The sequence below is a fragment of the Prunus avium genome, chromosome 8, assembly GCF_965620075.1.
Source record: "Prunus avium chromosome 8, drPruAviu1.hap1.1, whole genome shotgun sequence".
Lineage (NCBI taxonomy): Eukaryota > Viridiplantae > Streptophyta > Magnoliopsida > Rosales > Rosaceae > Prunus > Prunus avium.
In genome coordinates, this window is record NC_142291.1 from 35,606,986 (window position 1) to 35,630,782 (window position 23,797).

General features: G+C 37.3%; 5 protein-coding genes across 6 annotated transcripts; 2 read left to right on the top strand and 3 right to left on the bottom strand.

Moving 5' to 3' along the window:
• Window positions 1-2,905: 2,905 nt before the first annotated feature.
• On the bottom strand, window positions 2,906-4,222 carry STOMAGEN (stomagen). Of its 2 annotated transcripts, none has more exons than XM_088246182.1 (3): window positions 3,967-4,222; window positions 3,510-3,598; window positions 2,906-3,426 (listed from the first exon to the last, which is right to left on the bottom strand). In XM_088246182.1, the coding sequence occupies exons 1-3, from the start codon at window positions 4,040-4,042 to the stop codon at window positions 3,250-3,252; spliced, it is 342 nt and encodes a 113-aa protein (XP_088102308.1). In that variant the 5' UTR covers window positions 4,043-4,222; the 3' UTR covers window positions 2,906-3,249. The 2 variants fall into 2 exon arrangements, with proteins under 2 accessions (XP_088102308.1, XP_088102309.1); XM_088246183.1 differs by lacking the exon at window positions 3,967-4,222 and adding an exon at window positions 3,789-3,940.
• A 1,535-nt stretch (window positions 4,223-5,757) lies between these two features.
• NS2 (asparaginyl-tRNA synthetase 2) lies at window positions 5,758-8,841 on the top strand. Its single transcript, XM_021958479.2, has 8 exons — window positions 5,758-6,346; window positions 6,479-6,715; window positions 6,873-7,466; window positions 7,644-7,829; window positions 7,925-7,989; window positions 8,106-8,235; window positions 8,356-8,414; window positions 8,514-8,841. The coding sequence occupies exons 1-8, from the start codon at window positions 5,927-5,929 to the stop codon at window positions 8,695-8,697; spliced, it is 1,875 nt and encodes a 624-aa protein (XP_021814171.2). The 5' UTR covers window positions 5,758-5,926; the 3' UTR covers window positions 8,698-8,841.
• A 585-nt stretch (window positions 8,842-9,426) lies between these two features.
• On the bottom strand, window positions 9,427-10,360 carry LOC110756972 (receptor-like protein kinase-related family protein). Its single transcript, XM_021958480.2, has one exon. The coding sequence runs from the start codon at window positions 10,324-10,326 to the stop codon at window positions 9,520-9,522; it is 807 nt and encodes a 268-aa protein (XP_021814172.1). The 5' UTR covers window positions 10,327-10,360; the 3' UTR covers window positions 9,427-9,519.
• A 1,548-nt stretch (window positions 10,361-11,908) lies between these two features.
• On the top strand, window positions 11,909-14,488 carry RABA5B (RAB GTPase homolog A5B). The gene is made up of 2 exons (XM_021958481.2): window positions 11,909-12,337; window positions 13,794-14,488. Exons 1-2 carry the CDS (start codon window positions 12,007-12,009, stop codon window positions 14,111-14,113), a joined length of 651 nt encoding a protein of 216 aa, XP_021814173.2. The 5' UTR covers window positions 11,909-12,006; the 3' UTR covers window positions 14,114-14,488.
• A 556-nt stretch (window positions 14,489-15,044) lies between these two features.
• On the bottom strand, window positions 15,045-20,728 carry LOC110756970 (lipase class 3 family protein). Its single transcript, XM_021958478.2, has 14 exons — window positions 20,365-20,728; window positions 20,156-20,265; window positions 19,997-20,059; window positions 19,712-19,904; window positions 19,514-19,618; window positions 19,285-19,418; window positions 18,583-19,150; window positions 18,339-18,404; window positions 18,086-18,162; window positions 17,019-17,300; window positions 16,593-16,929; window positions 16,346-16,498; window positions 15,736-16,251; window positions 15,045-15,554 (listed from the first exon to the last, which is right to left on the bottom strand). The coding sequence occupies exons 1-14, from the start codon at window positions 20,662-20,664 to the stop codon at window positions 15,366-15,368; spliced, it is 3,093 nt and encodes a 1,030-aa protein (XP_021814170.2). The 5' UTR covers window positions 20,665-20,728; the 3' UTR covers window positions 15,045-15,365.
• Between the last annotated feature and the right edge of the window lie 3,069 nt (window positions 20,729-23,797).

Sequence of the window (23,797 nt, forward strand, 5' to 3'; positions counted from 1 at the left end):
AGAGTCAAATATAGACTTATATCCCAACACAATCATCAATCATGCATTCATGTTAGATTTGAAAATGCAGAGATACGGAATTATGGACCAAAGTAAAAAGAATCTATGGTGAGGTAAGGATTCACATGTTCGTGGAAGAAAATGCATCAAAACTGTGAGCCCTTTGACAAATTAATCACTGGTCTCTGGCTTTTTCACAAAACCTTGCCCTTTTAGTCATAGTCATATGCCTTTAGGAGAAATATAAAACTTTTGGGTCACCATCACCATCAAATATACCGAAAGCAAACGAATTAACATCATCATCATCATCATCAAAGTTTTCAAAGATTGGTATTGGGATTGGAATGTGTGGCTGATTTTCGCTTTATAACAAAGTTAGTAGTTAAAAGCGTGGTATCAAATCCAAATATAGGAGACTTTGACTCCCACAGAGTTTGGGTCGGTACTTGTGAAACCACAGTAGTAGTACTAGGACGGTGTTGAGGACAAACGCCCATCTGTCACGGGTGATTATTGTCGGTAATCACATGAGGAGAGAAATAGAGAAAAAAGAACACACTTGCGTGTAACAGGTGAGTATTGTCGGTAATCACATGAGGAGAGAGATAGAAAGAAAAGAACATTGCATTCGGCATAATGGAGTTTCTATCCGGTATGAAGGGTACTCATGATTAATTTATGCACCTAAAATTGATTTGTTTAAGTAATAATAATAATTTTCCCTTTTTAGACTGTCTTGGCCTTGACACGTTCTTTAAGTAGGTAGCCCCTATTATGCACAACTCGATGAATTAAAATAGAGACAAGAGTGCAATCATATGTTGATAATCAACTAGACATATCAATTATAACTTGTTCCAATAACAAAAGTTGTCTTACTAGAAGGAATGTTGAGCTCGCTTTGGGCGATTAGTCGTTGATTGACTGTCAACATAGCACGATTTGTCCTAATGATCAATCAAATAATACAACTATCTTGTTTGGGCTGGTATTGGGAATTTGGGAGGTGGGGTTTTGCAGACTTTTGACTTCTGTGCCAAGTCTTATCTAGCCCAATCACTTGCGTTGTAAACAAAAGAGCCAAGCTTTCCGCCAATCTATATGCTTGCCCAAAGCTGAAAGTGATTCACTATTTGCCCAGGCCCACATGAAAATTTAAACTCCTACTTTATCTCCACAAATGAATACCTTGTGCCTCTCATTGCGCATTGCACCCGAATTCGATCCCTCTTCTTCTTTCCTCGTACATTAGAACAATTAGAATATCGCTTTGCCCAAAAAAAGTCTTCTCTCCTCTCGATATTTCCTTTCATACTCTATTACCATGCATGCATTTGGTCTAGATTTCTTTAAATTTTCATCTTCAGTTAAAATGTGTATGGCAGAAAGATGTTTTCTTTTTTTGTTTCAAAACAGAGGTGCATTTGAATTTGAAACCTCTTCCGATTGTTCGAATTGAATGTTGTTGCGAAACAGTGAAAGAAAAGAAAATCTATAATTTTAACAGGATATTGGACAAAGAAAAGTAAAAGATGTGACCATACTGAATGCGAGATCAATATCAGTGGTAAATAAAGATTCATTCATTGATGTGCATGCAATATTTTCCCAGGCAGCCGAAAATTACCCAAAACGGGCAGTGGATGGGAAAATAGCCCAAAAGAAGAAACTGGTGCAGTAATAACAACAGCAAGAAGGACAACAAGTGCATCAAATCAAATCATCAAAGCAAAGCATTTATTAAGACTGACGGGTGTTTGCAAATTGCATGCAGCATATGCTTGTGTTTTTTTACACAGTGCAAAATGGGTCCTCCAAGACCCTTTAGCATCTCGTGCCTTTTTATTGAATCCAGTTTTGTTATTTTGTGCAGATGAAAAGGATACTAACAGATTTCCCATGTGAACCTTTCATCACTTCTGCCCCAATTTTAGGACCACTTTCATTTAACATATGCATATTTGCAGACAGCCTCTCCTGCCCTTCAATGCCCAAAACTCAAAACCCGTAAAGAAAAAAAAAATAGGGTTTTTATCACAAATGATTCATAAGGTTTGCAAAATTATCACATTTGGTTCTTTATGTTTTTTTTTTTCTGATATTATTTGTCCTTTATGTTACAATCACACATCCATTTGGTCATGCCGTTAGATTCAGTAAAAATTTTATGTTAGATTGCTAACATGAATGCCACATGGATTAAACAAAAAAAGAATACTATGGGTAGGATATGGGGGATGGGTGTCGGGTGGGGTTGGGGGTAGATCTCAGGTGGGGATGGGAGTAGTTGTATGATGGCGTAACGTTTGTCTTGGGGGTGGGAGAGAGAGAGAGTTTTTTAAAATTATTTTTTAAGATTTTAAATGTTAAACCATTTAAAAAAATTATTTTTTATTTAGATTCACATGTTATTATCTCATTGGATATGCGGGTACCACATACATGCCATGTTAGCAATTTAACATAAAATTTGACGGAACTTCACGACATGACAAAATTAACGTGTGATGTGTAACATAAAGGACCAACAATGTCAGAAAAATACATAAATGACCAAATGTGATAATTTCGCAAACCTCATGAACCATTTGTGATAAAAAGAAACAAGGGTTTAGGCTCTCTTTGTTGATTGTATTTGCCAAGTAAAATTTCAAAAGGAATTTACCATGTACACTAATTTTACCCCCTTGGACTGCAATATGATTCTTGGGTATATGGGGACGAAAATCGAATTCTTGCTAAAATTTAATACCAGATAAGTGCTCTACCATTAAAGTTAAAAACCCGTGAAGCTAAGATTCTTTTGCCTAGAAACCCAATAGTGGGGGAGAATATAAAGTTGGAGGGTTTAACGATAGCATCAACATATGGGAAATACAAACAAAACATGAACTAGAAAATAGAAAGAAATGAACAACTATATTCCTTGTCTATTCCTGGATATTTTTGGGTTGTTGCTTGAGTAGTACTTCAGAGTTCTGAGTATGGCAGCTTAACACAAAGAGAAACAGAAATACAATGCTACCCAAAAAAAAAACAGGAGGAAGAAGGAAGAAGGAAGAAGGTTAACAAAAATTCATGAGCCTTTTCATCATTGAAAAATTCAGAGCATACACTACAACATCCAAATTAAGACACCCCCCTCCCCCCACTAACTTAATTCTGGCCATACCTGCAAAAATGGGACTCTCAAACTCACAATGTGATGATGATGAAATGATCTCTATCAGATAATTTTTTTTATTTTTACCTATGACACACACATCTGTAGTGGTAGGCACTATTAATTGGGTCGTTTCCCTCCACTGGCACTTGCTCTGCTCTGCACTTGAACTTGCACCCTCTGCACTCATTATAAGTGCATGTTGGTGCTGTGGATCCAATCATCAATCTCCTTGCGTAGTTCATGGTTTCCTTCCTGCTCTATACCCTCAAAACGATAAGCAATTATCAGCAGAATTGCAGAAAAATGTTAATTTGCATATGCTTGTCAATAAATTCTTCACCTGCTTAAGTTGTTGTTCTTCTTGTGGTGGAGAAGAATCATAGACCCTTAGCTGGTGTGGAAGTGCTGCTGCTACTTGGGTTCTGGATCCTGCAGCAAAAATTAACATAGAATCAAAATGTTGCCATTTTCAAAACAAACTTGGCAAGTTGGCATGCATGATGCTCTATCAATGCTTGGTGATTTGGTGGTTGGGAGAAAAGAAAAGAAAAGAAAAGAAAAGGGAAGAAAATTTTGGACAATTGGCTCCCATTTGAATCCAAACAAATTTGGAAAATACCCAACAGTGAGAGAGAGACATATGCAACATGTATACTTTTCAAAAGACAGCAAAATTTGGTGAAAAAAAAGTGCATATAATGAAAGATTAGAGCTAAGAAGATATGTGTGTGTGTGTGTGGATGTGGAAGATTTAAAGAAATAAGAGGGTAAGAAGGAAAGAGCTAGCAATGGTTAACCTTGTAAAACATATGCTGCAAAGATTAATGTGAAGAATAGTAAGAGTAATTTAGGTCTTGCTGTAGATTTGGCCATTTCTTCTTCTCTTTCTTCTTTTTTTTTCCTTTGGTTTTGGAATAACTTTGAATTGGAGAGATGAAATATTTGTGGTCAATATATTAGAAGGATAAGAGAGAGAGAGAGAGGAAGGAAGGAGAGGGAGAGGTTTTGCAAGCAGCTAAAGCTACTCAGCCACTACAAGATATAGGCTGCAGCACTGACTCAGAGACTCAGAGGAGACACACCTAAGATTTGGTCCCTATATAAGGGAATCTTTTGAAGAATGACCAAGATGCCCATAAATTATGATAATCAAACATAATATTTTCAAGGGTAAAAGGGGGATTTTTAGTTGGCAAATCATTTGTTTGTCTTTAGAAGCATGGTGGCAAAAATCTTACCCCACAGTATAGTCTCTGGACCCTAATACCAATCATGTGGTTTACACATGCTAGAATTTACCAGATCTCTTTTTTCCTTCTTTTTTTATTGGACCCCAAGGCACAGAAAGACCCAGAATTTTCCCAACAAGAAAATAAAATAAAACACGTTGACTGAATGTACAATTCTCAAAGAACCAATTTTGAAACAAAAAGTTTCAGACTTGGGAAATGGTGTTTCTAGATTTGCTTCTCGCATAAACTTTTTCCCCACTAGTATAAATGTACATTTTAGAAGCAGCATCTTCACTAGTGTTTTTTTTTTTTTTTTTTTCCTTTGGTGTTCTGGAAGAAGTCCTATTATGTATACTTCGAGATTTGCGTTGGCACGAGGCACCCATACTCTCCATTAGAGAAATGTTGTCAATGATTGATAGTTATCCACCGTTGTATGTATGATTTACTTTTAGGTTCACTGCTAAAATTTCAAAGGGACGGATTCTTGACCTACTACTAGCAACATCGATATTGTCTTTAACTTAACCACCTATTCATTAGGTGTGGAGTTTTATACAAAACATCTCGATGTTATTAGGAGTGGAGTCATTCATTATATGAGACTTTTTATTTTGTTAAGTTTCTGATGTGGGACTGTGTATTCTTCAATATTCCTCCTCACGTGGGACCACTTTTTAGTGGGCCACACATGCAATCAATTCCACATAGATCTTTTTAAAATTTTTTTTTTTTCAATTTGGGGTTTGTTTGATTTTGGTTCAATTTGAGGTTTTATTTGATTTGAGTTAATAAGGCCAAGTCAACTGGCTCACTTTGATAGCATGTTAAGATTTGAGAGGGATGGATTCTTGGCCCGCTACTAGCAACATTGATATTGTCCCCAACTTAACCACATGTTTAGAAGGTATGGGGTTTTATACAAAATGTCCCGATGTTATTAGGAGTGGAGTCATTTATTAGATGAAACCTTTTATTTTGTTAAGTTTCTGATGTGGGACCATGTGTATTCTTCAACACTCACTACATCAACATATGACTGTCACGAATCAATATCGTGTAAGTTTTGAAAATTAGACCAATTATTTTGGACGTAGATACAATCTTTGGTTGTCTTGAGCAAATTAGTAAACAAATGTTCCTTTCAACTTAGGTTTTCTTTTAACAAGTGACCAAAAATTTGGAAAACGGTTAAAGTCGGTTATAGCAAGTTTGAGAATTCCCGCGAATGCCCAACTTTGAAGAATACCATACCTTGCTTCCCACACCTCTCTACCTCTCTCTGCAATCTAAAAAGACCTGCACAATTCAAATTTGAGAGACAATCCCTTTCCTTCATGCCAGCCTCTCCTAAACTCAAAACCTCATACTCATGACCTTCCCAAGCAAAGCATCCAAACCTCTTGTCTTATATCACCTCCAACAACCATGTCCAAATCCCATCTTCACCATTCTAATCTCATTTCAGCTCTGCAACCCATTAACCATTTCATTCTTTTAGCTCTCAATCTTTCTTTCTCTGAAAATGGAATCTGAACAAGCAATGGCAGCTACTGTCTCAACCCGCCAATTGACCACTTTCAAGTACTCGAATCGGGTTCTCTTGAAAACCATATTGGAGAGAAGGGATGGTGGCCTAGAATTGGCTGGTGAGAGAGTTGTGGTTGGAGGGTGGGTGAAGTCCTCCAAGGAGGTCAGAAAAGAGCCTGTGCCCCTTATAGTTGGTGATCATGGGCAGGATGAACCTGAACCCAGATCAGGTGTCAGCTGTGTCGAAATTCTTCAGTCTCGGATACCATTTTTAAGAGCAATTGTGAAGGTCTTGGGAGGAAGCGGCGGCCATTACCCTCTTCGCGAAAAGCTGGAGGCTGCGCTTCATAAGCCCCCTCCTCCTTCCACTGTCTTCTTGAAAGTCAGTGATGGTTCTTGTGTTGCAACTCTTCAGGTAAATGCGAATAATAATAAATTTGATATGTATATAAATCTTATTCTGGGGGATTCTCCAAAAAAAAATTATAATGACATTGTATTTGCAATAGTGAAATTTGATATGGCACATTTTGAATGTCTCTCTCAGGTGGTTGTTGAATCCTCCCTAGCTCCACCATGCCAGCTTTTGCATACTGGAACTTGTATCATAGTGGAAGGTTTGCTCCAGCAGTCTTTGGTACATGGCACAAATGTTATCGAGCTGAGAGTGGATAAAGTACATCATATTGGAACAGTAGATTACAGCAAGTATTCATTAGCGAAAAAACGTGTGCCGTTGGATAAGTTAAGGGATTTTTGCCACATTCGAGCTCGAACAACCACGGTAATTTGTATCTCTCTTTGTTATTTGGTTGTCTTTGTTTAAATTTTTTAACTATGATCTGTTGTGGAAGGTTAAGTGTTTGACATATTCCATTGGTATACATTGTTGATTTGTAGCTTGAGTCTTTGGGGTCTAACACATGTTCTGCTTTATTTAGGTGGCATCTGTTATGCGAATCCGCAATGCGCTGGATTTCGCAGCTCACACATTTTGTCAAAACCATGGTTTCCTTAGTGTGCAAGTACCGATTCTAACGACCACAGACTGTAAAGGATTCGGTGAAAAGTTCCAGATTACTAGTCTTTTTGGCAAAGCAGGTGAAAAGGATGAGCCTCATCATAAGGCCATTGCTGAACTTGAAGGTGTTAGTCTAGATGTTATTAAGGCTGCTGTGAAGGAGAAAAGTAACTTGGTAGAGGAACTCAAGAGGACTGATAGCAATAAGGAAGCATTGGATGCTGCAGTACAGGATTTAAGGAAAGCAAATGAATTAGCATCACAGTTGGAAGCAAGAGAAAAAGCAAAACCAAAAACTTCTCAAAAGGTTGACAATGTTAAATCTTCTGAGGATTTCTTCTCCAGCCCAACTTATCTAACCGGTTCTGGTCGAATGCATCTGGAGAGCTATGCTTGTGCCCTTGGAAATGTTTACTCCTTTGGTCCCAGATTTCAAGCAGATAAAGAGGAGTCCCCGAAACATGCTGCAGAGATGTGGATGTTTGAAGTTGAATTGGCATTTTCACAATTAGAGGTATAAGCTAATGCTTTTGGCATGATTGAATTTTGGTCTAATACAGATTTTAAGCACACAAATTTCTTGAAGATCATCTGTCATTTTGAATTGTTATCTTTGATTCCTATAGTTTGATGTGATCCTGTGAGTTGCATATTTTTAATCAAACCTAACCATATCCTATGGAGCTTCCAGGATGCAATCAATTGTGCAGATGACTTTCTCAAGTTCCTCTGTAAATGGGTATTGGAAAACTGTCCTGAAGATATGAAATTTGTTTCTCAACGAATCGACAAAACCAGATCTGATCGTCTTCATTCAGTGATTTCAAGTTCCTTTGAAAGAATTTCCTACACTGAAGCATTAGATGCTATAAAGAAGGTTGATTGCATAAAATGGTCCTTGATGTAATTCTGACAATTGTTTCTTTCTCCACAAATATTATTTATGAAGTTTTGTTGATCTTAATCTGCCAGGTTACAGAGAAGAAAATTGATACAAAAATAGAGTGGGGTGCTGCATTAACAGAAGCAGATCTGAGGTATGCATATAAACATTGTGGTAATGATCTAAATAGGCCAATATCAGAGTTATGTGGTAAGGACATCAAGCTCTGGCTGTTGTGGTGGTTCCTAACTATTTTTTCATGCATCTCAGTTATTTGGCTGATGAGATCTACAAGAAGCCTGTAATCATATACGATTATCCAAAAGAAGCCAAGCCATTTTATGTAAGGCTGAATGATGATGGAAAGACAGTTGCAGCATTTGATATCGTTGTACCGAAGGTAAGTTCATGCTTTTCAAAAGAAATCATGAAAGACCCTTGTACCAGAACTTCTCCATCCCTATAAATCCCACATTTATTTTAAACTGGTTTTCAAGCTGAAAGACATTTTTGTTTGCAGGCTGGAAAGTTGATTTCTGGTAGCCAAAATGAGGAGCGCATCACTATTCTAACTACAAGGTCTTAACTTGTATTCATAGTCTCATGGCCAAAAGGCTGTTCTTACTTTCTTGTGAACATGGAAACATAAATCTCATATTTGCTGTTTCTTGTTTGCAGGGTTAAGGAATTAGGCTTAGCAAGAGAGCAGTACGAATGGTACTTGGATCTTCGCCGGCATGGAACTGTTAAGCACTCTGGATTCAGTCTTGAGTTTGATCTTATGGTTCTCTTTTCCACTGGCCTGACTGATGTAAGAGATGTTATCCCCTTCCCCAGAAGCTATGGCAAAGCCAACTACTAGCCAAACTCTGAGGGCAAACATGTAAATGACTCAAAGGGTGACAAAACTGTAGATATACATTGAGTACAAACATATAAATACATGTAAATTAATAAGGAAATTTATAATCAGAATGGCAGCCTTACAAAATTTCTGCATTCTTTCTTTGAAGTTTGGCAGGGCCATTGGAACTATCTTTGAATATTATTCTATAAAATCTTTAGCGGATGTTGATGTCAACCATTATAAAATTGACCCAACATTATAATTCCAACTTTACACAGTTTCTTATACTTTGCCCCACTTTAAACCCATTTCCACCAGAACATGGCATTCCATTGGCTTTGGAGGACAATTGAACAAATGGTTGTGTTTTAAGGAGAAAGACTTCCTTGAAATAAGGATAGCACTATTTTACTATTTTGATCAATAACGTTGTGACAACAATTCCACGTAGTATAATATTATTAGTCGGGAATAGCAAAATAGTGTAATTCCCATTGCAACTAAGTTTTTCTCATCTTAAGGGGCAAATTGGTCCCATCAGTGAGAGGCTGAGATCCCACTTCAATGAGATGAAAATGACCTCACAACCAATTATTCTTGTATTGGTTTTCCAATCACAAGAAAACCCATCTCTATAATTGCATCTCTTTTTAGCAAAGTCAAATGAAATCATTATTATCAAAAGATACAAGATGCATACTTATCAAAGCTGTAATTTTATCATAGAAAACACACACACAAACATGTTAATGGAATTTGTTGTGCTGCATCTTCCTTTGGATTGTCTTATTTTGGCTGTGGCTTATTTTGAACCAGCATATACTATGAATGCATAATCTATGGATCATAAACTACAGCCATTAAAGTATTATCAGCCACAGGCAGGGTATTGTTTGAATCAAGAGGGAAGAAAAATGGATAGAGCTCATATCTGACATAACAGCTGCTATATAGAACTCTACAACCCTTGCGGTTGTCACAAAAGGTTGGGAAATTTCCCACTGCAATGGCCAAGCACTGAGAACAGTCTAGCTGAGACAAGTCCCTCGTGCACTGCACCAAAGCATATAGTGTCAAAAATGGTGACAGCTTGGTCTCACCTTTCCCAAGTCCTCCATTCTTTGGCACAACAGCTTGTGCCTCAATCTTGTCCACCAGAGCTCCTAGTTCTTTGTTGAAGCTCTCGGGATCGGTCACATTATCGACATTAAAGTAGAATATACCATAAGATGTATCAACTTCCCCAATGAAGCTCTTGTTGTTGTACCTCAAGAAGCAATAGTCGTACCAAATTCGAGCATCTGCCTGGTCTGGACAGCGCTGGCGGATTTGCTTTGCGGCATCTTGGATGCAACTAGAGCAGTCTTTGCTGCCCACAACATCCCCTCTGCATTGAGCCAGGCCAAAGACTCGGTCTTGGCCTTTTCCATAGGAAGTAGCAAAAAAACCAAGTGAAGCAGTTTTGGGCACCAATTGAGCCAATAAAGTATCAATATTTGCTGATATTTGGCTAGCATTACTTATTTTAGTACTGTCTTTGTTGCAGAAATCTCCCAAAGGGTCTTGAGATTCTGCACTGCAACAAGAGAAGAAGATTAGAACTAGCAAGAGAAGAATATGGCATGCCAAGTTCATAATCTTCATTATGGCTCAGCTCACTTGCATTACATGAGATGAAAGATTCATTTTGTGAGGCTGTTTTTATTAGCTACCAAGCAGTCAAGTGGTGGATGTGGATGAAGAAACCATTACATTGCAGACAATTTTGACTTTGTTGGTTTTCACAACATTCCACCACCAAAAAGAAAAAAGAAGCATTGCTTCTAGACGGAGACAAGATTTTTCTTGGTTCCTATTTTGTTACAATCAATACCCACTACACAGAAATAGGAGCAAGCACATCTGATTGTATTAGATTAGTTGAACAATGCAGTACAAAATCACTTTAAAAAAAAGCTTAAACATGCTATAATGCAATTGCTTTTGGGAAATCATAAGAAAGTAAAGTGTCTCCATTTAACTGAAGCACGGGTCTGCAGGAGGAAATGTCTGATCATTTCATGGTCAACTTTTTGGGCTTGCATTACTGATTATTGACTTCTCAATTGCTTTATGGGTCTTCTCTCCTTGGGAAGATTCTACTTGTGAACTGCCAGAAAGGTATATAGAGAAAAATAAATGATATATCAAGGGAAAGAAAGTTCCATATTATTTTTCCATTTACTTCCATTTCTGAGATCGAATGTGCATCTTTATTTTTTGTTTATTTAAATTACGCTCAACAAGAAATGTATTTCCCCAATTACACATTCAGCTTATAAGCGTTTTTATTATAAATACGTCGGAATCCTTACTAAGAAACCAAGTGAAAATGCATAAAATATTTTCATGACCCAAAATCACTTTTTAAGTTTTTCAATCACATATATTATAGTATCACTATTTGATAGATTGATCTAAAGAAATAAAATGAATTGATTATGTAAGATTTGTCCTTGGGATGCACCTCAATACCCCTTTCTAAGCATCGTAAAGCATACTTTCTTGAAACAATTTATAATTACGTCAACTATATTTAAAAAAATTTAAACTCTCTCTTGAAAAGAAAAAAAAAATATTCTACTAGCATTTCCACAAATCCGAAATTTCAGAGAATGAGAGAAATTTGACAGTTATGATCAAATGCAGCTAGGATAATGTTTGAGACACCATTTTCTTTCTTTTTTGGTCAATGATTTTTGTTTTCCTAATGCAATTGTGTTATTTTTTCATCAAAATGATCCACATGATGATCATATACGTTATCATTAAACCAAGAGACATGCTAAATATTCTCCACAACTAGCTGTCTTGACTTTCAATATCAATACTTATAAAGGCAACCTGTATCCGCATGCCAATAAAAGCCATTTATCAGACTTTTAACTCAAACAAACACCCACATTGAAGAAAAGTTATTGGGTGATCATCACAATGTCGCATAATGTTACAATCCATTTATATTAGGCTTCATATTATAACACGTCCATTCATATTATATATAAATAAATAACACTACGTTCCTACGTGACGGTCACATAAAATATTTTCGCTCACCGCACATTTCAGTGAGTTTAAGGCCCAGCCCAAAACCCATAAAAAATAAAAAATCACCAAAATTTTATTAACCCGCCAATTACGCAGATTTGTCCAAAGCTAATTTCCTGCGCTATAAAACTAACCCAAAGTTCCACTTTCTCACTTACGGACACACACAAAACCTCTCCTTTTCATAAGAAGGCCAAGCAATTCACAGTCTCGAAGACTCTGAGAGAGAGAGCGCCAATGGAGGAGGAGGTAGGAGGAGAAGAGTACTTGTTCAAGGTGGTGCTGATAGGAGACTCGGCAGTGGGCAAGTCGAACCTGCTCTCGCGGTTCGCTCGAAACGAGTTCGACCCCAACAACAAGGCCACAATTGGGGTTGAGTTTCTGACCCAGGAGTTGGAAATCGATGGAAAAATGGTGAAGGCCCAGATCTGGGACACTGCTGGTCAAGAACGCTTCAGGGCTGTGACCTCTGCTTACTATAGAGGCGCTGTTGGTGCTCTTATTGTCTATGATATCAGTAGGAAGACCACCTTTGAGAGTGTCAAGCGCTGGCTCGATGAGCTTACCAGTAAGTTTTTGATTGCCCCTTTTGTTAAGATTGGTTTTTTCTTTCTCTTTTTATGTTTAGTTGGTGAGAAAATGTGGGGGAAATGGAGAGATGTTTGTGGGTTTTGGATGATATGCAATTTTCAGTAACAGAGCGATTCTTTTTAGCTATGTTTGTCTTTGGTTTGCGAATTGTTGGATGCTTTATTTGGTTTGTTACATGTCCACTAACTTTTTTTCACAGTTGCTCTGGTTCTGATTGTACATGATGCAATTAAATAAGGAAACGACAATTTGTTGTCTTGTCGGTGTGTTGCTTGTTTACTTCTTTTGTATAATTGGGAACAGAAAGGCTTCTAATTTGTTGGGGACATGTGCTTCCCCGGATACAGCTTTGCTGAGAATAAAGCCTGACTTCATGTTGGTGGTGTTCATGGATGGTTCTTATGGGTGATTAATGTGGGTGCCCAGTAGGTGGTGATAATGGTCATTGGTTACAACTTGTAATAACTGGGTGCAGAATATCCCAAATGAGGAACAGCTACTACTTTTGTGGCTGATATTAGTGCCAGTGTCAAGAGGGAATGTGTTTTATATTGATCTTCTTAGGGACTAAAATTTGGATGCTTTTTTGGTTGAACATTTATTTGGTTAGGTAAAGCGTTAAAGTACTAATTCAGGATTTTATGATTTGTGGGCTGCCTAACATGGAGTTTGTTTATTCATATTGAAAGGCAACTATTTCCAAACTAGTTGTCATCTTTTCATAAATGTTAGAACTTAAACATACCTTAGAACCATTGGGGTGATGTCTTTTTAGGTTAATGGTTTAAATAATTTCCTTTTCCAGTGGTTGATAGTCTTGCCTCAGTTTTTATAGATCGTAGCTTTTTTGTGTGTGCACATAATTGATAACTTGTATTAATTGAGTGGCTAATTTATACAGTTGCTTAGAAAGCATGTTGTATCTACCCCTTGGTTTGCATTTATTTGTTTAAACTTTTTGGGTTGGTAATACTTCTTATGCAAGTCCATTGAGTTTGGAAAACCCATTAATTGGTAATTTCACAAGCATGCTAGGAAATAGGATACCTCTTGATGAAAACATGCTCATGTTACTGTTGACATATGCAATCACCAGGGAAAGCATACACTCTGTTTTATTATTGCATTGCATTAGCTTAGGTGTTCTTCTTTTTACTTAACTAAGGCATATAAATTTCAATGCAACAAAGGCACAACAAAGTTCTGAGTGATAGGTGACGAGCCGTAGTACTGAATATATAAGGTTTATGTCAACATGGTAATCTTTGTAGTTTCATTATGATTTGTGGTTGCTCAGCTTTTTTATTTTATTTTTTATTATGCTTATTTTTATCATCTAGTTACCATCCCTGGAATTGATAAGAAGAATTTATGTTCATATCTCCAATCTATTAAGGGTCAGATAGTTAATGCTTAATTGAATGATTATGCAGCTCATTGCGAAACAACAGTAGCAAGGATGTTGGTAGGAAATAAGTGTGATTTGGAGGATATCAGGGATGTGAGCGTGGAAGATGGCAAAAGCCTTGCAGAAGAAGAAGGCCTATTCTTCATGGAGACTTCTGCACTGAATGCTACCAACGTTCAAACGGCTTTCGAGATGGTTATCCGGGAGATTTACAACAATGTCAGCAGGAAAGTCCTCAATTCCGATTCCTACAAGGCCGAGTTATCTGTCAATCGAGTAAGCCTGGTGAAAAATGGGGCAGACTCAAGGAAAGGTCGGATGAATCTCTCGTGTTGTGCCGGATGATCTCTCTCTATTACTCAAGTTTCACATTTCTCTTTAGACTGTTCTTTCTCCCCAGCCCTAAACAAATATTTCTATCCTGGTTATCTTTTGGGTGGTGCTAGGGTTATTGATGTTTGAGCTTGTCATTCACAAATCTGTCATTGGGGATTAGCCATCAATAAGAATATTTTTTTTTTCTTTAATTTGAAGTTCTTATTGTGTTGTGAGTCCTGGGAGTAAATTCAACAATAGGTTTCAGTGATGAAGGAGCAGGTATACATACGAGTATGGGAAACACCCACATGTTTCTTCCAAAATCTGATTTTTGAACAATTTGAGTTCTTTATGTTGGATTGGAATTTAAGCATGTTTGAGATGTATATTACTTTTTATAAATTGGGTTAATTTCAATTTAGTACCCTAAACTCTCACACGTTTGCCCTTGCACTCTTAATTTTAACAATCAAGTACCCTAATCTTGTTAATTTTTTGTAATTTGGTTCCCGTGTTAATTTCACAATTAAGATTTTTGTTAATTTGCCTATGTGGCAAGCTTGGGTTCCACTTATTTGCTTCTTTAGATCTTAGTTGAAGGGTATTTTCAGGGCATTGATGTCTTCCGCAATTACTGTTGTTAAAACCTATGATACATTTTTTGCAAGTTTGGGCGAGAAGACACCAATTATCCCAAAATACCCTTCAATGAACATCGAAAGAAGTGAACAGTTGCGACCCAAACCTATCACATAGACAATTAATGAAAATTTTGATGGTGAAGTTAACGCTAAAATCAAATTGCTAAAAATTGAATAATTTAGGGTACTTTATTGTTAAAATTGAGGGTTCATGAGCAAACATGCCTTAAGGGTGAGAGTTTAAGGTACTAAATTGAGATTAACCCTTAAAAATTCATTGGAGGCCAATGGGCATGATCATTATCAGCAAAAGCATATATATAGTTATAAATCATTTGAAGCATTATAATTTTTTTTTCCTTTCAAGAAGACTATTGGAGTTGTACAATAATGTTACATGAACCAAATATCTGATCAAGAAAATTTATCTATACATTAGAAAAAATAAAACAAGCTAAGAAAATATAGCATTCAGGAACATTTCCCATATACAAGAAGACCTATTTTTCTTGCCTAAAAAAGAAAATTTAACAGAAGAAGAATGAAAAAATGGCCTGTAATCCGCTACCAGTAACTTGAAACAACGCAGATGCTATACCCAACCACTGATAATGTTGAAGATATCAGAAGTGAGCTCTCTAAGGCTTCCTCAAGGCAGATGCTGCACCCATGACAACAGCCAAGACAAGCCCAAGGCCAGCTCCAAGGGAAGCACCCACAGCTGCAGATGTAAGTGAATTTGCCTTAGCTTGAGAATCACGGCTTGCATCCATAGCCATTGCACGCTCTCGTGCCATTTCCACCAAAAGCCGATCTCTAGCAAGTTCCTTAAAAATGCAAATAAAGCATATCAACAATGAAATGATATAACTGAAGACCACAACTTATAATATGGAAGTGAAACAGTAGCCAATAAATCTAGAGAGCAGTAAGGAATGAAAGAATTAGAACAAAAATACTACCCTTCATCGGCTACTGTGACATAAGGATGATGAGACGTTTGTTTACCTGAAAGGCAGCTTCTTCATGGGTTCGTAGCGCATGATGGACTACTTGACGAAGAGAGTTGACACCCTCCACTGGGAGAATGATTTCTTTCTTCTGGAAAGGCCTCCTAACAAGATTTATGGGAGCATAAATAAGCTTTTGAGCACTCATCCTCTCATCAGCATCTCCAGTGCTTGCACCAGCACTGGGCATGACATATGGACAGGAATTGATAACGCAAGTGGTTCTTGGATATGCTTGGTATGACTGGATAACAGCACCAATTGCTTCTTTTTGCTGATGAGCACTGACAGAAAATTTGTTTGTTATGGCAAGAACCCAAGGAATTCCTAGAGATTTAGCTTCATCCAGTAGAAGTGAAAGGGCTGGCTTTGGCTGGGATCCATTTGAGTTGTTAGAGCGTGGTATTCTATGAGACAGGTTATGAACAAGAACAATCAAGTCCGTCTTTCGATTAAGATCACGAATTCCTGCCCATAGTTCGTCTCTGAAACAAGTGGCCTCCATATTCAGCTCCTGTAATATGAATTCCAGATATATGACTTTAAACCATGTGAAAGAATAAGATATTCCATGCCAATATGGACATTCCTTAACAAGGAGGAAATACCTGCAAATTTACCCCTGCTGAATCACAGAAGCATAAACCACGAGAAATACCTTCTTGGACATCAGTTTCTGGAAGCAGATTCTCAATATTGGAAATATTGGTTATTCTGCCTTGGGATAATATAGCCTTAAAAAGTGAAGTCTTGCCAGCACCCTACATGGGAAATATATCATGTGAGTCACTACACACTAGAAGGCAAATAATATATATAAAGAGAGTTTTCAAGCAAGAATTAAAACATAAATACCTCAAGTCCAAGTAACCGCACCCTACGAATTCTCACATGAACCTCTTTTGAGACTGTGGTAAAATCACTGGTACAAAATATGAAAAATTCACTTAATCCTTCAGGACGGATGGACTTTTCCTCAGGAGATGGTCCTGAAGTGTGCTCCCTATTAAGATTAGCTGTGTTGGAATCAATAGGAAACACATGCATAAATGAATCTGCTACCATCTGTTGCTTTGGTGGTTGTTTCAACGGAGCTCCAACTAAGACTCGCATTTTTTGTAGGTCCACCTTTTCTCCATAATTTGAAGAGTAAGTTGGGGTAGCAGGAAAGGATTCTACTGCTGTTGAACACCTAAATGAAGATATGGTATCACATTAATATAAAGAATTGAATGCACAGAGAGCAGAGACATCCATGAAGATTGTTACAAAGAACAGTACCAGTTGCCATTCACTTGGGCATGAACAAGTGTACAAAGATGCAATCCAAAACCCGTGATATCAACTTTTAGTGGATCTCCATTCTTCTCACCAGGTATGCCATTCCATCCAAGAGGAGCAACTGAAGTAGCAGTCCGAATAACTGGAGACTCAACAATATGCCCAAGCTCCACAGTTCCTGCAACTGCAAGGCCAAGCCATTGCTGCAGATGCGGAAACTGCTGCAGTTGCTCTATGCCTGAAAAAGGTGAGGTATCATCTCTCATGCACAGGTCATAGATTCTGCAGAGGAAACAAGGTTAGATAAGGTAAGAAACTTACAGTACTTAAAATTGCATGATACTAATGTGCAAATGAAGTACATGAGATAACATTTTCATTTTTCAAAGCATACTTGCAGAAATTACAACTTCTGGGCATATCTTCTCAATAACCATAATGGCCCAAGATTGCAAAGTTTGGGTATCATGTGAATCAAGTTATGGCTAATCTAAGGGCATGATGCAGGATCCAGTAAAATTCAATCTCTGAGGGCGTTATTTTCAGCAGGCACATCAAGAAACTATGAAGATTTTGAAAAGCATATTATCTCAAGGATAGTGTAATGGAGACTGCCTAGATGAGAAAGCACCAATTTCTATTCATAATAACAGTGAATTCCCAGGTAGGAAGTCCGCGAGAAGTGATTTCAAACAAAATGCACTGAGCAGAGTCCACAACAGCTTGTCTCATTCCTGGATAGATCTATACCATTATTGAAGACTTGATCATTTGTTGAATTTCTACATTAAGTGCTTGGTCAGTGGCCAACGTCCAAAAGTGATTCGATATTTGTAACGATTATATTTCACAGGAAAACAAGATGAAAAGAAATCAACAAATCAAGAGAAACTAAAACAGCAAACAGAGCCTAGATTTAGAAGTTATTCATGGGTCGGAAATATGCAAACTAAGTCCTTCAGACCGATGTAACACCAATTTGGGAAGAAAGGATATTGCAGAAGCACAACTCAAAATGGGATTAATGCATTAAAGAGAAAAACTCTTGGATGTATGTCATTTATTACCTCTGGAACCGAAACCTATATGACTTCATTGAATGCGATCGAAATCGTTCCCTTAGTTCCGCAATCACAGATCCGACCTGAAAATGTCTTTGCCAAAAGAAAGCAAATAAAATGAGAAATTCCAAACACCACTACAACTTATAACTACTTCTGAGCAAGAAAAACTGTTAAAAGCCAAAACTTTATGCAGGAGAAAATATAATAGTTCCAAAAAAAAGAAGGGGGGGGATGGTCATGCAAAGGAAGCTCATACCGATGTCAACTTTGAGTACTCTGCATCTGATAGTGACTTCACTGATGAATTTTCCAACAGATAAAGCTGGCACAAAATAAAAAGTTTCTGATGAGCTCGCAACTATAAAGAACTTAACAATTAGCCTGATGATAAGCATACAAAACCATCAGGCCTTGTAAAGTTTGGACTAGTTTTCAACCTCTCATGCATGCCCCTAAGCTCAAAAATCATTAAAAAGGGTAACCAGTTTGTATTGTAATACCTCCCCAAATGGTACATAAGAAGGTAAATAAGGCACTCTACGCCATGTCCTGCCATCCCCATTTTTAGCAGTGCTTGCTTTAGCTGACTTCTCATTTGGTGACACATATGGTGGCTCTTTATCAGTTTCAGAGATAGGCTTAAGAGATATACCATCAGAACCCTCTTGGATTTCAAGAGACTGTGCTTCAACAATGTCATCATCTACTACAGTTGTTGCAGCAGAATCTGACAGAGAAGATGTCTCGACAGAATTAACTTTCTTTCCTCTAAATTTATTAAATTGTCTTCTTACGCCCTCTAAGGGAACAAGCCTTGAAAGTCTCCAGATAGAAGTCTGTACAGGTCCCAAACCAAGAACCAATTGTTCCCCCTCATTCTCTTTACGTTTTCCAACTGCTTCCTCACTTTTTAACATGGATATGCTAGTACTTTCAGTTTCATCGGGCACTGAAGGAGGTTGTGCATTATAATGGTGAAAATAAGCAGGAGACAAGATGCGAGGCACCAGATCTTCTGGAATGCAGTAACTCTTGAAGTAATGCTGCCACCCCTCTCTATTAACATAACTATAAGAGATTAAAAGAAATATAACTTTAGTTATGTTGAAATTTAAAAAAAAAAAAGGAAAAAAAGAAAAAGTAATCTTCACTAACTATGAAAGACCACAGAAAGTCAGTTGAAAAAAGGACCAGAAACCTACTCTCTTAAAGCTGCGTTCCCAACAGGGGGCTGGGAAAATGTTATGCATTTGACTTTAACATTTTCATTCTCCTTTAGTGAAGAAGAAGAAGCAGCAACCACTCTTAAAATAGCAAGGGTAGCTAGTACTGCTACCTACATTGGCAAAAGCACGTAGACTCTATGAAATTATAATCAATAACAAGTAAAGCAACCGCTGACACTCAAGCAGAGTAGCTAATCAAACTTACTGCTCCACCAAGTGAGTGACCGCATAACACAAGGTTGCGTTTTTTCTTTTGAGCAAGCCTGTACAATTCCAAAGCAGGTATACCTTTGGCACGAGCCAAGAACCCCTAATGATAACAATTTGAAAGGATAGCATGTTAGATAATCATTTGGGCACGCACACAAGAGCACATGCATTGTGCTTGGGACTGCAATCGTACCCGATGAGCAGCCGGTTTAGCTTTATCATTCACTTGCTTCGATTTCGATTCAAGAGGGTTCCACAAATTCTCTACATTTCCATTTCCATTTTGAGGTCGATGTGATTTATTATTTTCGGTCCCATTAGTAACCTCCACGGCATCCTCATGAAATATAGCACCTTGAAATATATTCGCATCGGTCATCACATCCCTTCATGATATTCAAAAACACACAAATGAGCTTACAACAATCAAAGATAACAATGCTGAATGAATTGCATCGAATTCAAATGGCTCCCTTACTTGTACTGCTTCGTACCAATGAAGGAAGCAAACAACGTATCACCTGCTTCCGCCAATAAATAACTGCAACACCAAAACGCCAAACAGCTAACCAATCAAACCCAGAACACAAACTTTCGAATCAAACACCCCAAACAAACAAACAAAAAAATCAAACACCTGTGAGGAACGTGATCCGAAGAAGGCTGAACACGCTCGAGAGATACAATTTGTCCTCCGAAGTCGGCCTTAAACTTGTTCACAGCGCGAACCAAGTCCGAAGCAGGTCTCTACACGAAGCATCCACCACACATTAACATTGCACACAACATGTTCGATCAAATACGAGAGAGAGAGAGAGAGATAGATAGAGAGGTTGTTTCACTGACCTTGTAAACGCACTCGGAGAGGACCATGCAGCAGAGGATGTCCTGGAGGTCGGAGACGGAGTCGGCCTTGACGGCGCCGCAGAGATCGTGGAGCTGCTTGCGGCGGCGCTCGTACTCCTGGTGGATCCTCCGGCGATGTTCACGGTAGCCGTCGCCGCCGACCCACGGCCACTTCATCCTCCACTGCAGTGGGCCCCACGACACCTTCAGGAGCTTGGCTCTCTGCTCCTTGATCCATGCCTCCACTCGGCTCTGTATCGTCTCCATTTGCGATATCGCGCTCTTTTGCTCGTTCGTCATAAAACGACGAAGATCACGAGGCGGTTTATTTTATTTATTTATTTATTTTTATCACTCCAAAAATTTAAACGGAGATTTGGGAAAATAGAGTATTGGAGGGAGAGAATCGTGTCCGGTCTGTAAAGGCATATGCTATGGAATCCGACACGTACGATTTTCTATTTTCTTTCTTTTCTTTTTATTTTTTATTGAGTGCTGCTAAACGAACCCTAAAATTAACTGAGTACACCCTACTATCAAAATATTTATTGAATTACTAATTTACCCTAATATAAAATGACCACAAAAGATATATTGAATTGCAAAACAAATATAATTTTAATAAGTACACCCTACTCACCATATTCAACCCTAATGAAAGGCCTAAGCAAGAAAAATGCTTCCTTGATCCCAACCATTATGAGACTTGTTAGGGTACTGAGGAAGCGAAAGAACCATGTTGGGAAACCTGTGGAGAATGAAATAGGCTTCTGACCTCAGAAAAAGCAAGAGCATACCCAAGGAAGTTTGGGTGAATGAGGGGTTGTCGATATGGGCTTTCTTCTAGGAGGGATGACTGTGAGCTTCTTGATGAATAGATTGTTTACATCAGGGAAATTTATTAAAGATGAATAAGATTGTTTACATCACTACCCATACTGGACCTGCTTGATCCCATACCTAATTACCACCCATCCTAGAAACGTAGGCTGCCACCTCATGTGCAGCTCTATTGCAGTGTCGTGTGTGAAAGAAAAGCCAATTAAACTGTTGAACTAAAACATGAATATCAAATAGAGTGTTGTGTGATAGAGTTTATTAGGGTGTACCAAGGGTATTTTGGTAGTAAAGTAAGGTGTACTTAGTTAATTTTATATTTTAATTAAAATATTAGGGTGTATTTAGATCATAGGGTGTACTCAGTTAATTTTAGGGTTCGTTTAGCAGCACTCTTAATTTTCATTATTTCATTATTTCATAAAGTGGTCTCTCTTTCGAATAAAGGAAAGTTTAAAAATTAAATATGTTTTATTCTTTAATCTTTAGTCTTTAGATTACTCTTCTCACAAGATTAGCACACATTCTCCAAAACAAGTATTGTTTTTCACAATATTAGCACATTCTAAAAGTCTTGTTGCGAGAGATTATAGAATATTACAATAGTATAGTCATGTAATACATATTATATATGTGTTATAATATGAGTGGACGACATGACTTATTTTCCACTCTTTTAGAAAATAGTATTAATAAATATTCACTTATATTATAACATGTGACTGTATTACCATAGTATTTTATAATCACCCTATTGTTGCCCGTTCTCCTAATCAAATGTTGTGAGCTATATTTATTACCTGGGGAAAATTTTATCACAAAGTTTTCTGATTTTTTAAATTAATATTTCCAAAACGAGCAAGAGTTGACAATCTTTAGTAAACCACTTGAACTCATAAAATACACTGATTAGCAAACCACCATTTGTATCTCTAAATGGAAGAAGCAAAATTAGCAAATGTTTAGTTAATTTTTTTCATGGAAAATTATCTTAATATACTTTCCTTTTCTTGCAAAACCTTCGTTTAGATATAATTAATATTTTGGTTGAGTTTTGGATACCCCTTTTTTGTTGGAATTGAGTTTTGGATAAGTAGGTAGGTAGGCCATAGCCCACGCAATTTAACTGGGCTGGATTTAATGGGCTGCTCTTTCGGTAATGTTGCTTCCAAAAGTTGGCTGAAATGTTTGACAATTTTTAACAAAAATACTAGAAATCAATTCATATGTGATCGAAATGTGGTTGGTAATGAACGAGCTAATGTACATACTAGAAAATTTCGAGTAGCATGTTGAGCGGCAAATACTGTCTAATTAAAATCTAGCACGTGTAATGTAATAAGTTTAACTTACAATTAAGATTTTGCAATACATGACATATTTTAACTGAACGAGACACATCATTTAATCTTGTCGCATTGCATGTTGATCCCCATTAAAGTTTTTCTCGTTACACAAATATGGCACGAACCACCTCCTCCAATGCTCAAATAGAAACCCTTTTTTCTTTTCCTCCTTTTGTACCTCTTAGCTATTATTCCTCCTAATAGTCGATTTGATAGTTGCTGACAAAATCCTTTTAGGTACGAGCTTTTATTTTATGGGTTCCAAAAACACTTATTTATACTGACGTGTATGTCAATTTTTCTCTATCTTTCTTCTTTTGTGAGGTCGGTAAAGTCAATTTTTCTCTAACTTTTTTCTTTTGTGAGTTATCGACTGTATAAAAGAAAGACAAAAAAGAAAGGAGGTGACACCAAGTTTTTGTGGAAGTTAAGGGAATTGAGTTTGACATCATTGCATGCGCTAGCTTTGTCTTTGTGGCACAAACACACCCAGAAGTCGTAATATCTAAGATAGAAGCTCCACCAAGCAATTTGCAAAGGGACCATTTTTATACTCTAATTCAATATTTTGTTAATTATAATTAGTAATTTATCCTGAGATCTAAATTTTTATTTTATTTTTCCTATTTGAACAAGGTTTATTATTTCTTTTATATAATCATCATCGCATCACTATGACATGGCCCCATGCAAAATTAGTATTGATTATTTTTAATAATTTGTCAGATTTGAATGTTAGGTCGTTGTCAGTCCAAATAAATCAAGGATCCGAATGAAACTAGAAAACTATGGAAGAATCTGAATGAAAGCGAAAAACGAGCTCCACAAATTAAATTTACTCACATGCTCCACTTAACTGCATGTGTACTTAATTACAGTCTAAGTTAACTCTGCTTTATTTTATTTTATTTTTTATTATTAGGGAATTTTCATAAGATCGTTTTCTTGTGCACCTGCTCATTGACTCATTGTAAAGGTTAAGAGATGGAAGTCGTCGTTTTACGTGTGGGTCACTGGTCATCATCAAACATTGCTTTTAAAAAAAGCAGACGGAAAGCACTTTCGCGTCATGGTTGCTTTATCAACCACAGTTCCACGCTGCGCTTCCTAAAATAAATCACACCTACCTTTCACCCTTGCTTGTGGATCTTCAATTCAATGTTAACTGCCCATCTAGAACCCACAACAACAATGGTCTTTCTTCTACACTTTTCTTTTACCTTTTCTTTTTCAATTAGGGTGATTGAGGG